General features: G+C 40.4%; 1 protein-coding gene across 1 annotated transcript; it reads right to left on the bottom strand.

Moving 5' to 3' along the window:
• Window positions 1–2,781: 2,781 nt before the first annotated feature.
• Window positions 2,782–3,711, bottom strand: LOC101973751 (olfactory receptor 7A40). The gene has a single exon (XM_005336261.2). It carries the CDS (start codon window positions 3,709–3,711, stop codon window positions 2,782–2,784), a length of 930 nt encoding a protein of 309 aa, XP_005336318.2.
• Window positions 3,712–15,363: the final 11,652 nt, after the last annotated feature.

The raw sequence follows: 15,363 nt of genomic DNA, 5'->3' as shown, positions 1-15,363 counted from the left end.
CTCTTCTGACACTAGACCCTTTCTGATCACACAAAGAACTTCTTTGTCTCTTTTTACAATGTCTATAATTGAGCCTGGAATATTTCAAACTTATTTTAGCTGATACATAAAAACACATAGTTATGCACATGTCAGGTAAAACATTGTTATCCACTAGACATTTACTATTATATCATGGTAAAAACTTCAAAATCCCTCCTCCTAGCTCTTTGAAGACATCAGCACTGTCCTCCTCTGCAGACTAAAGGGTATCAAGGGTGGGAGAGGAGAGGAGGAGGTGAGGGCACCAGTGATTGAAATTGGCATAATTATGTGAGTAATAACTCCAGGAATCCCTCTTATGGGCAGAATTATAAGGCACCAACGTGAAATAAATGATAAGTGAAGGGGACACCAATAGAGTGAGGGTATCAGGGGCGGGAGGGAGGCATGGAAAGGAGAAGCATTGGGAAATGAAAGGGAGACACACATGTTATGTGCATATGGGAATATTCCACACTGAACCCCACTATCACCTGTGAGTATAAGGCGCTAATTAAAGCACCATGCAGAGGGCACAGTGCAGTATTGTCATTTATCTGATAATGTATGTGAGTCTAGCCGTATTTGAATGGAAGAAAGATGCGTGTACTTCTTCAGGGAAAGAGTGAGCCTTGGCATGGGGGGTGGGGGAAGCAAGATAAAGAACAAGCATGGGAGGGGCCCCCAGAGCTAAATTTTGCAGAATGTTCTACTTGGAGATGGTGCTGACCGTGTCCAGCACATGAAGCCTGGAGTTTCTGCAGGTACCAAACATGCTCCCCTCCTGTTCTCCTCCACCCCTTCCTGAGGTCTCCTGGGTCAGAAAGATGGGCCTAGTGAAGCTACAGATCCTCATGGACTCGGAATTTAGAGGGAAAAAGGAGTTGATTTCTTCTTAGTCTAGAAATGGTGAGATGGGCTGAAGGACAGGGGAATAGTAGAACTGAGACACTTGACCGTCTGAAGTCAACTCTACAGCTTCTCATTAAACATGTAGTTGGACACACCCTCTCTCTTCTCCAAGAAAAATTAACTCAGCTGCTGCCCATAGAGGTGGAAGGAATCATCCCTCACGATTGAGTTTGAAGAATCCCAGTAAAGAAAAAAAAAAAAACAGGAAACAGAAATGGACACTCGTGTTAGATTGCTAGCAGAGATGGCCTCAATTTACCCCCTTTCCCACGTCCCTAACTTTTTCAATGTAACTGTGAAGCTGTTCCCTTGAGAGGTGGAGTCCATCTCTCCACATTTGAAACTTTGCTGGGCTTCAGTGCCTTATTTTCGTTGACCAACAGAAAATGATGGGAAAGACAATGGGCTTCAAGGTCCCAAGTGGGTATCTGTTGCTCCCCTTTGTATGGCTGGTTCTGCCACGGGGACAAACTCAGGTTATCCTGATGTCAGATGAGAAGACATGAGGATCAGAGCCCTGTCGATCCAACCACAGTGTTAGGGATTGGATATGAGGTGTCCTTCAAAGCTCCTTGCTAGGGACTCAGAGGTAAAGCAGGTGGATTGGCAGAGCTGTGACCTAATCAGTCCACCCCAGTTTGAATGGACTGACTCAGTGGTAACCGCAAGCAGCTGGGCACTGCTAGAGGAGGCAGATCACAGGGGCATGTCCTGGAAGGATGCAGCCTCCCTGGGCACCTGCTGCTCCCTCTCTGTCTCCTGACTGGCAGGAGATGAGCACCGCTTCTCCACCAGGCATGTCCGCCATGTTGATCTCCTCATCTGAGGCCAGAGCAATGTACACAACTTCTGGAACCAGGAACCAAAATACACGTTTCCTCCTCTAAATTGTTCTCGGGTACTTTGGTCACCGTGATGCAAAGTCGGGTGATACACATAGCCAGCTTCCAACTCCATCCAGAGAACCCCACGTCTGAGATTATCACCCAGGTGATATTTGAATGGAAGAGCCACCACAGGCATATAAAGGAATCAGAGAGACATAAAGAAATGGAAACAGCCAGAAGACTTCCACCACGCACTCCAATGTGACCATAAAAAGAACAGCATTGTTTTGAACTCTTTATTTTGGGATAGTTTTCTTCATGCCAACAGCGAAACTGAAGAAATTCAGAAAAACCTGCTCTATCTTCCCTTTCCCATATCGTTCTGATATTTAAAAGCAACACTCATGACTACCTTGTTGTTCAAATTTATTTCAGGAAACTGTATCAGAAAGTGATCATGGGTGTGTAACCTGGGGAGAGAGTACTGGCGTGTTCAAGGAGGGGTGTCTTAGAACCTGCATGTACAAGTCCTCGTGCCCAGAGGCATTACTGGGCAGGAGACAAGCTCTTGTGCATGTCTTCCTCACATGGTCAACTATAAGGCCACCACTGTATGGTTCTCTACACGTTAAGGAAAAGCATTTAAGGTAGCAATTGAGAAAGGAACCAGAACAGAAAATGGAATAAAAGGTAGTCTCATAATTTCTTCTCCACAAAATAAAGAAAACATTCTGACTTGCCAAAGTGTCATTATTCCACGGGACACTGCAACTCATCAGGATAGCAGACTCATGGGAATCTGCAAATCACTTCTGAACTGAGGGGGAAGGACATTGAGAAATTAGGACTGAAAAGGGAGAGAATGGGTGAAACGAGAGAGAAGACAGCCTTTCCCAATGAGCTAACTTAAACACTAGCACAACTGAGATTAAAAGAAACTCCAGGAAATTAACAGAAGGCAGTGTCTGGTCCAGTGTCTCTGAGGCCCATGTCCACAGGCACAACTTGGAAAATATCTCCTCTATGGCTTCCCTCGGAAGAGTCTCCTCAGAGCTCCCATGATGTCCTTGTTCCTCAGACTGTAGATGAAGGGGTTCAGCATGGGGGTGACCACGCTGTACATCACCGAGGCTCTTGCTGTGGATTGTGAGTTCTGGGTAATAGAAGAGCTGAGGTACACCCCCAGGAGTGTAGAGTAGAACAGGGAGACCACAGAGAGGTGAGACGCACAGGTGGAGAAGGCTTTGTACTTGCCCTGAGCTGATGAGATGGCACGGACGGAGGACACAATCTTGGAGTAAGAGTAAAGGATACCAGCAAAGGGGCCACCTCCCAGCAACACTGCTGCAAAATACATCACTATGACATTGGGCAAGGTGTCAGAACAGGCAAGTAGGACCAGCTGGTTGAGTTCACATACAAAGTGTGGGATCTCCACATCTGTGCAGAAGGACAGCCTCAAGGCCATTAAAGTTTCTAATAAGGAATTCAGAGCAGTGGTGGCCCAGCAAGCCGACACCAGCAGTCCACAGAGCCGGTGGTTCATAATGACCATGTAGTGCAAGGGGTGACAGATGGCCACATATCGGTCATAGGCCATCACAGCCAGGAGGAAGTTGTCCAATACACAAAAGAGTACTAAAAAGAATATCTGGGCAATGCAGCCTGTGTAGGTGATGACCTTGCTCTGGGTCTGGATGTTCACCAGCATCTTTGGGACGGTGGTGGAGGTGAAGCCGATGTCCGCAAAGGACAGGTTGGCAAGGAAGAAGTACATGGGTGTGTGCAGGTGGGAGTCTGAGATGGTGGCCACGATGATGAGCAGATTCCCCAGCACAGTGACCAGGTACATAAACAGAAATAGCCCAAAGAGGAAGGGTTGCAATGTGGGGTCCTCTGAAATTCCCAGAAGAAGAAATTTTGAAATGCGTGTGTCATTGCCTGGCTCCATTTATTTAATGTGACTAATGAAAAAAAAATACAGAGAAATCATTTGGCACAATTAGGCAGTACTAACCTGAAGGAAGGGGATCTTGGAAGTGTACAATCAAGACTAACTGCTATGCTTTGTTCCTCTTTAGGGGATCCCCTGGCCACCTCCAATTTGGAGTTGCTGTCTCACTGTTTGGGTCTTTCCCCAAGAGAACCTTCATTACAGATCACTAAAGACTGACTCTTTCTTGTGTTTGAGGAATATCAGTTAGTGACAATGGTGGTCCAGGCACTGTCTAGGCAATGATAGGTCACTGCCAACAAACTGAGCGTCCCTGCAATCCAGTGAGGGGGAAATAATGGAAGGAAGTCAGAGCAAATGCTCGTTGGGGAAACAGTAATCCTTCCACATTCTGATGAAGGCCAGTACACTGAAGCTCCTAAGGAGCAGGGCAGCAGGAGGGTCATTTCCTTCTGGGTGTTCAGACAAGATCAGCCCTTAGGTGACACAGCATGTAAGCCCTCCAGAAGGACAGGGAGGGGCCACAGAGTCACCTGCAGACACATGTGCCTGGCAGAATGGAGGATGGTCAGTGCAGAGGGCCTGAGGAAGGGGCTTGTTCCTGATGTTCAAGTTCAACCAGGAAGCCAGAGTGGCAGGAGGGTGAGCAAGAGGGAGGGGGACGTGAGCTGGTGTCCCAGGGTGACAAGGCAGATTCCCCCTTGAGGACTTCCTGGGCTCTCTGTGAATTGGCAGCACCTTGTTTATTTCTCTCAGTGGCCTTATGCTAGGGGTTGTGTGTTATGAGTCGCCTTCTGGAATACTCTCAGCTCAGTTCATGTCTCCTTTCTCTAAAAACCCTAAAGTCAAGAGCAAACACACAAGTGCAAGCACACACACACACACACACACACACACACACACACACACACATTCACACACAAAACTTAAAAACATGCTGCAATCCAAGGCGTCCTGGACCCACGTCAATGTCCTGTTCTTCTCACCTTCAGTCACACTAGTTAAAATGAAAGAATGCCCAGCAAGCTGTCAACAGCACCTTATTTTTCTCTCTAAGAAGGAAAGGATGGTTCCTCTCCATTTGTCATTCTGCCGCACACATTTGTCCTTGGGCTGCCATTTGGAAAGGTGATTTCCTACTCTGCCTTCAAGGTAACAAGAAATTCTGCTCAATAAACAGAGTGAGATAAATTAGTTGGTTCTAAGGATAAAACCATGTATCTAAGATTTTGTTAGGAAAAACGAGCTTCTTGTTTCTGGCTGCCTCCCAACTCCAGGTGTATTCCAACCAGGACCAGCAAAAGTAAAAGAAAATCAAAAACACACTTCTCAAGGGACAGACCTAATATCTAGTTGGTGCCAACACACAGATTGAATGTCCATGTTTCAAAAAAAAAAGGAAGAATAAATGAAAAAAGAAATATACAAAATAACACCACACACTGGCTATTTTTATATGAAATATGAGAAAAACATGTTGTTCCTGCACATTCATTGTTCATATAAGTTAAGTGAAGTTTTTAATTTTTAATTGGCATATAACTGTGAATGTTATAGGGAACAAGACGTTTTAATAGACAGAAATATTATATACTGGTGAAATCTGGGTTTTAGCATATCCACCGTCTCAGATATTTTAATTATAATAAGAAAATTAAAATTCCTCTCTCCTGGCTATTTTAAAGTTTATAAACCATTATCATTAACGATATTTACCCTACTGTGAAATAACTCACCCAAACTTCTTCCTCCAACCCAACAGACTATAGCCACTGATCGTTCTTGGCCTTTCTGCCCCATTCTCCCCTCCCCAGTCTCTGGTAACCACTGTTCTGCCCTGTGCGTCTATGGCACAAGTTTTTTCAGGTTTCATAATAAAAAATAAAAGTTCATTGAACTAGTCAAAGGGGAATGAAGGGAAGGAAAGAGGATGGAAATAGGAAGGACAGTAGAATTAATCAGACATAGCTTTCCTATGTTTGTATATGAATACATAAGTAGTGAATTAACATCACATCCTATACAAGAATGGGATTCTGATTAGAATGAGCTATACTCCATGGATGTGTAATATGTCCAGTGCACTCTACTGTTATGAATGTCTAAAAAGAACAAATAAAAAAGATTCAAACTATAACTAAAGTGCCCTCTTAAAATATCAATTTTTGAAATTCAATGTTTTAAATTTTAAATATAAAAACATTAAAGGCTATATATGTTATGCAAAAAAATGGCATTTGACTTGCCAAGCCAGAGGCAGAAAGACAAAGGTAGATTTGTTATTGTCTGGGCAGTAGCAGATGAGACAAACACCTTTCTCCATTTTCTTGTTAACTCTCCATTTCTCCATTTTCTGGGTTATTTCAGACTTTTACTTTTGAACTCTTTGGACAAATCCTTTGGACACTGCCTCATCCTGACTGTGATCTTCATGCAACATGCAAAGGTCTCTCCAGATCAAACCCTATAATACTCTGCAGGCACTTTTACACCTCCCTTTGGCACCGAATGAAATCCTGCAGGTAGCCTGTCCCCAAGGGGCTTTACAACACACACACTTTTATTATATTGCAATAAATTTGACATTAAGATGCAAGTCCCAAATGAGCATTTTTGTTCAACTTTCTGCTTCCACAGTGGCATGTGTATATTTCTGCAGTATATACAACAAACTTGAAGAAAAAGGAAAGTTCTGAAGAATGGACAAAAACTGAAAGGTTAAATTGTGTGGTTTCAAAACAGTGTTATCAGACAAAATTGAATGAAGCATCAGACATTAAGTGAAAGAAAATATGCAATAACATCATTTGACACTATCAAGATGTAATGATGAAAAATCGGCTAGTGCCCAGATATTAAAGAACATAGCAAAGTACCTTCCTCAAATGCTAGGGCATGCAGCAGATGTCTGTTGATAGGAATTCTGTTTCAATATGTATGCACAGTGAACATGCAACAAGGTTGCCTTTGAACCGAGGAGTAAAAGCTTGAAGATCTATACAATATCCAACATGAACAGCTATGTATCTGGAAGAAAAGGAAGGTGGTTCCCAGGGGTCCCATGAACCACACAGAATGAAGTAAACAGTAATTCTGGAGAAACATCAAGAAACATTGTGTAGAGTTCACAGGTGAATAAAATCATTCTGGAAAAGGCAAGAAACTCGGGAGCAAGAAGACATCATATTATATTAAGTGAAATTTAAAATATTTTGTGCTCCCCCAAAAAGATCACTCCAAAACTCAATAGAGAAATGATAAATTGGAGAATTTCATTAAAATTCTGATAACTGTAGAAAAGAGGCTTATGATAATAACAAGACAATCAAAAAGGTGCTCTGTCTCAGAAATACATAATACCCTCCCTTTGCTGGGTGGCCCTCCTCAATAATATGCATTTCTCAAGGTCTCTGGTCATGGGTTTATATATTTAAATTTTAAATGGAGGCATTGGATTTGCAATCTGTGGAAGAGGAATGGGTGGTATGGGTGGTTCACCCGAAGCCTCCACTCCTTCTTCTGGTGGGGCTGGTTTGCCATCCCGTTATTGTGAACAAGGACCTCGTATTGCTGAGCTCACTGTTCACTTCCTTTTTCAATATGGTAAAAGAAAAGATTTAATTCACATCAGTGAATTAAACAAACAATTCTACAACCAACTACAGCAACCTCCCAGCTCTGGGCAAGGCTGGATTGGCACTTGGGTGAACTTAGGCACATGCTCTTGGCTGCCAGCCTCTCAGAAGCCTTTCTGCAGCACCCACTGGGCTCTCGGGCTCACCTGGATGGGTTTCTGGAAGGAAGTCCAAGTTCCTCCCTGGATGGTTGATGATGGACACTGAAGTGGCACTGCCAGACAAGACTGCAGGAAGGGGTCAAAGCTCAGATTCCAAAGCAGAGGTAGAGCTCTAAAGCAAGGAAGCCTACACCATCCAGACCATGGCTGCACACATGCTGGGGGACAGGGGCAGGAAGATAAGCACTCCCTGTGTGTCTCCTCATGAGGCACATTTTCCTCTTGTTATTCCAACACTCAGACATCATTTCCCTGTGGGACTTTGCTTTGCATCAGGAGCAATTTACTTTTTTACTGATTATCTGTTCCCAAGACAACAAATTAAATGCTATATGAATTAGTCATTATTACTTTTCTCCCAGAACTGACTTGCCTTCTATATATCAAACTTCCTACACCTTCCCCCAACTCACTGTGTGGTGATTTCTTTTGCATCACTGCCAAAGAAAGATGCACATTCTATCTCTCCAATTGTTTCTATTTTCTTTTTTTATTTTTAATGCATGCCAAATTGTACAAATTTATGTTATGTGATGTGATATATATATATATAATCATTAATATATATTAATGATTTATTCAGGATGATTAGCATTTTTATCATCTCAAACATTTATGATTTATTTGCATTGGAATTACTTGAAATTTTATTTTCCAGCTGTTTTGAAATTCACCATAAATTACTGTTATAGAAGATGATAGCCTTTTGCACTAACTGTATTTTCCCACCTAATCACACACTTCTTTCTATTCTCCCTCCCTCTTTACATTCCCAGACTCTGGTAACCACTATTCTACTGTCAACTTCAATTAAGTCAAATTTCTTAGCTTCCACTTAAGAGTTAGAAGATATGGTACTTTTATGTCTGTGCCCAGTTTCTTTCACTTAAAATAATATATCCTTGATACATGTTACTTCAAATGACAGGATTTATTTCATTGTCAGGGCCCTGTAACTTTACAATGTGTAAATATACCACATTTTTGTTATTGATTCATCTGTAAATGGACACTCAGGTTGAGTCCACATCTTAGTTATTGTGAAAATCCTGAAACACACATGGGAATGCAGATATCTCTTCAACATACTCATTTCCTTTCCACAGGATTTATCCTTGGTAGGAGAATTGCAGGATCAGATAGTTCTATCTTTAGATGTTTTAGGAATACCCCTACTGTTCTCCACAATGGTTGTATTAATTTACTTTCTATGAACAATGTGCAAGAGTTCCTCTTTCTCCCCATCCTCAACAGAATTTTTGTGCATGTTTTAGACTAATCATTCTAACTCAGGTTAGATGGTTTCTATTGCAGTTTTTATTGGCAATTCCATTATAATTAGTGATGGCAAACATTTATTAATTTACAGGTCCCATTTCTTTCATCTCCAAATGGATATCTAGTGTTCCCAGCACCATTTTTGTAGATGTCATCCTTTCTCCCATAAAGGTTCTTAACAACTTTACGAAAATTGGTTGGATTTAAATTTATAGATTTATATAAGGGCTCTCTATTGTATCCATTGGTCCATCTGTGTACCATACTATTTTGGTATGGTTACCAATACCATATCAGTACCATACTATACTAAGAGTACTTGCTTTGTAGTATATTTTGAAGACAGATGTTGTCATTTCTTTAACTCTGTGCTGCCTGATCAGGATTGTTTTCATTATTTGGGATTTTTAGTGCTTCCTTAATACCTTTAAGATTACTTTCTGTAATTCTGTGAATAATATCTTTGCTATATTTTGATAGGAATTGCATTGAATCCAAGGATTGCTTTGTGTAGATTGGACATTTTGACAATCTATGCTTCCAATCCATGAACATAGGATATTTTCCCTTGTGTGTGTCTTCATCAATTTCTTTCACCAATGTTTTCTACTTATTGTAGAAATCTCCTACCTCCTTGGTTTATTTTATTTCTCTGTGTTTAAAAAGCTATTGTGAATCAACTTGTTTTCTTGATTTCTATTTCAGCTAGTCATTAATGTTGTATATAAATGCTGCCGATTTCTGTTGTTGATTTTGTATCCTTCGGGTTTCCTGGATTTATCAGTTCTCATTGTTTTCCAGTGAAATCTTTCAGTTTTTCTATCTAAAAGATCATAAAGCTTGGATAACAAGTACCAAAACACAGTTTTGTAAAGGGAATAACTTCTGGTGTTCTCTCAGACAGTAAGTTCATTTTAGTTTTACAACATCTCATTATGTGTCTCATAAAGAACTAGGAAGAGAGGAGTTTGCAGGCTCCAGACAAAAGGAAATACCACGTGTTTAAGGTGATGGAAAGGCTGAAAATGCTGATTGTATTATTGCACACTGTGCACAATATCAAATTATCACTATATTCCATGAATATGTAAAATTATGTGACAACTATAGTGTTAAAAATCAGGTCACCTCAAATGAGACAACCTGACATTCTCCTGTCCAGTTTGGATGCCCTTATTATTGGAACTTCCAGAATTATGATGAAGAACAACGGTGAGAGTGAACACTCTCACCTTCTTCCACATCTTACAGGAAGAGCTTTCAACTTGTTAGATTTCATTAAATGCTCTCTCTGTATCCTTTGAGATAATCAAACATTTTTTGATCTTTATTCCATTCACATGATGTGTCACATTCATTGATTTGTGTATTAAGAATCCCCTTGTGAGAAAAATTATGTGATATAAATTCTATTTAATCATGGTGTATCATCTTTTTATTCATTCTAAATGAATAGAATGTGCTTTGGTACATCATAAATGCATGGAGTATAATTTATCATTCTTCTGGTTGTACATGATGTAGAATCCCTCCAGTCATGTAGTTATATATGTACATAGAGTAATAAGGGCTGATCCATTCTATTATCCTTCTTACCCCTGTATCCCTCTCCTCCCCTTCATTCCCCTCTGCATAATCTTAAGTAACTCTATTCTTCCCTAACCTCCCCACTTATTTTGAATTAACATCTGAATATCAAAGAAAACTTTCAGCTTTTGGATTTTGGAGATTGGCTTATTTCACTTAACATGATATTCTCCAGCTCCATCCATTTACTGACAAAAGCCATAATTTTATTCTTCTTTTAGGTAGAGTAATATTCCATCATTTATTCCACATTTTCTTTATCCATTCATCTGTTGAAGGGCACTTAGGTTGGTTCCATAGTTGAGCTATTGTGAGTTGAGCTGAGATAAACATTAATGTGACTGCATCACTGTAATATCCTGATTTTAAGTCCTTTGGGTGTAAAATGAGGAGTGGGATACCTGGGTCAAATGATGGTGCTAGTCCAAGTTTTCTGAAGAATCTCCATTCTGCTTTCCATAATAGTTGCACCAATTTTCAGTTCCACCAGCAATGTTTGAGTGTAACGTTTTCCCCAGATCCTTGCCAGCATTTATTATTGATTTGTGTATAAAGGATCCTCATGTGAGAATAATTGTTGTGCTATAAATCCTATTTTATCATGGTATATCATCTTTTTTTAATTTATTCTAATTAGTTATAAATCCACCCTCAGGACCATTAAAAACACTGTTGGGTCTATGTGATTATATTTTTTATATCCTCTCATGGAATCAAAGTCTTTATCATTATTTAATGTCCTGCTTTGTGATCTTCACAGTATTTATAACCAGCTTTAATGGCCCCAGTAGGAAGGGCACTTTTTTCCTAACTTAGAGATTCCCTCAAGGGGACAAAATTGACTGGAAATCTCCCAATCATTTCTTGTCTCCAGATTCCTAGCAGATATACATTGCCTAGAGATTACAACATTAGAAGAAAAATAAAAACTAGACAAAATGCTCTGAGAATTCCGACTCTGGAGTTCAGGACACACTGCTCATCCTGATGTCGTCCATCCACCAATCCAAGGACAGAAGGAAAATCTCTTCTGCCTCAGGAACATGACTGTGTTCTGTCTCCTGATGGGGAGGACACAGCGGCTGCCTGCACCACGCACCTGCCTGCAGGACAAGATCACAAGCTCATCTGCCCAGGACCACAGTAGAGAGAGCAGGAGCAGCAGGGTGAGGTCTCTGCAGATGAAAACAGAGGAATGAGAGGCAGGTCCTCTCGGGGCATCACCTGGGGCCAGGAAACAGGAAAGTTCACTTATTCAGAAAAGAATTTAAAAAGTACCAGTGCTCAGACAAGAAGGAAGCCCTCAGGCTGAGTGACAACCACTGATAAACAAGAGAACTATGTTATCATCTTTTTTTCAAATTTTTTATTTGTTCTAATTAGTTATATATGACAGCAGAATACCTTTCAATTCATTGTACACAAAGAAAACACAACTGTTCATTTCTCTGGTTGTACACGGTGTAGAGTCTGACCACATGTGATGATGTTTGTCTCATTTCATCATCTTTCCTACCCCCACGTCCCCTCCCCTACACTCCCTCCCCATGGCCCAGCCAAAGTTCCTCCATTTTCCCCAAACAGCTCCCATTAGGGATCATCACCCACTTATCAGAGAACATTAGGCCTTTGACACTCAATGGGTTGAGAATTTGTACCATGAAGGGAGGTTGAGTTTTAGCAAATGTTTTCTCTCCATCTATTGAGATATTTAAATATCCCAATTTAATTTAATTTAATATTTAAATATTATAATCAAGGACATTTCTGTATAGTTGTCCATGTCCTCACCTGGCTTTGCTATCACCATTATATTGACCTAGCAAAATGAGTTTGGAGGAGTTCCCATTCTTCCTTTTCTTTTCTCCTTTGGGAAAAGTTTGAGATGGTGGCTATTAGCTCCTCAAGGATCGGGTGGAATTCTGCTGTGAAGTCATCAAGTCCTAGTTTTGCCACATGTGAAATTTCTTATTACTGGTTCATTCCCCTCTCTCATTATCAGGCTTTCAGATTTTCTGCTTCTTTCTAATCCAGTTTATGGCAGGTTGTATAGGTCCAGAGATTTATGCATTTCTTGAAGTTTTTCCATTGGGGTGGATAATAGTTCACAGCAGTTCCAAGGAATTATCTTGCTAAGACAACTACAAGGTTTTATCAGTTCCGCTGTGAATCTGTATTTCTGTCATACCACTTGTAATGTTTCCAGTTGCGTTTCTGGCTTACTTCAGTCTTTTCTCTGTTCTCAGTCTATCAGAAGATTGTCAATTCATTAACCTTCTAAAAGTACAATCCAATTTTGTTGATCTTTTGTGGGGATTTTTGTTGTTGATTTCATTCTCTAAATCATTTATTTCAACTCTGATTTTATTTTTTTCTTTTATTCTGTTAACTTTGGGTTGGTTTATTCCTTTTCTATTTCTTCGAGGCAGAATGTTTTTGCATTTACAATCTCTCTCCTTTTTTAATGTCCTTGTTTAGTTCTATAAACTTTCTTCTTAGAATTCATTTTACTGCATCCATTATTGCATCGACCTACGCAGAATTAACAAAGGATCTTAAGTAGGGGGCTGCGGGAGATGGAGGAAAACACAGAAACAAAGAGAACACAGAGACATTTCTAAGTAAAGCTGGGTCCAGGTGTGACACTACCCTCTGATGGAGGAACTAGTAAAATTATAGGTGCATTGTAAATTATTCAAGGCTTGTGAGTTACCAAGAGGCTTCTTTTTTTTTTTTTTTAGTTGTAGATGGTGTGCACTAAAAGTTACAGAGCTAGAAACATTTTTGCAGCTATCCTACTGTTGCAATACAAGGAAAATCCTGCTATTACCCTGCCACACCCAAGAAGCCCATTGTACTGGAATGCCTGATGCCTGTCAGCATCAGAGCCAAGTGTCAAAGCTGTTCACATCCTCACTTTTGGGAAAGGAATGTTTCCCAGGCCCGGATTTTGCCAACACTACAGGATCAACTGATGACCAGAGGCTTGTTCACTCTCCACACATTATCTTTTTATTCTTTTTCCATTTTTATTTCTCTCAGGATACTTTAAATTTACTTTTATTTTCTTCACTGGTTGTTCAGGAGCATATTCTTCAAGGACCTTGCATTTGTAAATTTCCAGAAATTCCTATTATTTTTTATTTTTAGTTTACAATGGACCTTTTATTTTACTTAGTTATATGTGGTGCTGAGAATTGAACCCAGTGCCTCACATGGGCTAGGCAAACATGCTACCGCTGAGCAGCAACCCCAGCCCCCAAGTGTGGAGAGCAGTAACAGTGAATGGAGACCAGTGTCTGAAATTGCGGTCCCTGATGAATTCAGGGCTGTGGCATCCTTGGCGTCTGGGAAAGTTTCTGAGCAAAAGTACAGATACCCAGTTGCTATGGTAATGCCCTTTATGGGGAGGCTCCATGCTAGAGTCTTATCAGCCTCACCTTGCTCTCAGGCCCACAGCTCCTGGCAATGAAGGAATTCTCTTGCTAAGAAAACTACAATGTTTCATCAGTTCTGCTGCTACTGAACCTTTCATGAGAGCTACACAATGCTCCTAACATTGCACATTGCAACTGTAGAATGTAACTGAGAAGTAAGATGCATAATGTTGCTAACTCTGTAACTTTCATGAATACAAAGAATAATGCTTGCATAGTCTTTAATCTGACTAATGAGATATATATATAATAAAGATTACTGGCATAATTCTTTAGACCTGCTTCTCCATCAGAGACCAGCACTCCACCCAATCCCAGCTGTTAATTTCACAATCTGCATACATGAGTCATATTTCTTCCAATCTCCAATTACCTCTCACCAGAACCTGCTAGTTTGGCTGTGCTGGTCACTGCAGCCCAGAAATTCCTATTATCAATTTCTGGTTTCACACTATTAGATTTGGAAAGGACACCAGATAATATTTTCTTCTTGAGTTTGCTAAGATTTGTCTTGTAGTGCAATATAAGGTCTCAGCTTGAGAAAGTTCCACTGTGCTCAAGAAGAACTGGTATTGTTTTGCTGTTTGTGGAATGGCCAATGAGTGCCGTGGTTGCATTGGGCCTAAAGTGGAACTTAAGTCTCATGATCTCATAACTTCTGTCTGGATGATCTGAACTTGGTGCATAAAATCCCCCTATTTTCACCATTTGGCCACCTGCTTCTCCCTTCAGCTACTTTAATATTTGCTTTAAACATCTGGGTACTCCACTGTTGGGTGAATAGATATTATAATTGCTATAGCCTCTTCTAACACAGGACCCTTCCTGGTCATATAATGTCCTTCTCCTGGTCTCCCTTTACAATTTTCACAATTGTCCCTGAAAGTTTTCAATTTATATTTAGCTGAAAACAAAAATATTAAAATATATGCTTATTCACTTTTGTTCCAGATGATGGTCAACACATGCACGTATTGTGTCAGGTCCAAGTCAGGTTGTATTTATCTAATCAAGCATTTAATTAGTACATCATGGTGAAAACCTTCTGGCTTCTTGCAGTATACCACATTGTCCTCCCTCTGCACAGTGGAGAAAGGGGACCGAGCAAGAGAGGAGACACTAGAAGATGAAATCGGCAAGATTATGTTGCATGCGTGTATGAACACATCTCAATGGATACCATAGTTGTACAGAATTATAATGCATAAATGTAAAAAAATAAAAGGGGGACCAGGAGTGTAGGGAAGGGGAATCAGGAGAGGGAAGTAACAGGGGAAGTATTGGGGATTGAAAGGGAACATACTGTGTTATGAGTATGTATGACAATGCAGATGAACCCCACCATCAAGGATGATTAAATGCCACTAATGAAAACACCATTTCAAAAAGCATATGGTGCATGACTGTTGTCTATCAAGTAATATATTTGAGTCTAGCACTATTGGAATGAAATAAAAGTACATGCACATCACTAGTGAAAGAGTAAGACATGGCACAGGAGTGGGAATGGCAGGATAAAGAACAGATCCGGGGTTTGGAAAACTGTGCTAC

This window comes from Ictidomys tridecemlineatus, chromosome 2 (genome assembly GCF_052094955.1).
Source record: "Ictidomys tridecemlineatus isolate mIctTri1 chromosome 2, mIctTri1.hap1, whole genome shotgun sequence".
Taxonomy (NCBI): domain Eukaryota; kingdom Metazoa; phylum Chordata; class Mammalia; order Rodentia; family Sciuridae; genus Ictidomys; species Ictidomys tridecemlineatus.
This window is presented reverse-complemented; position numbering and strand designations above follow the sequence as displayed.

Bases quoted from the DNA above. Each gene is read 5' to 3' on its own strand.
- LOC101973751 (XM_005336261.2), bottom strand. From the start codon at position 3,711: ATGGAGCCAGGCAATGACACACGCATTTCAAAATTTCTTCTTCTGGGA.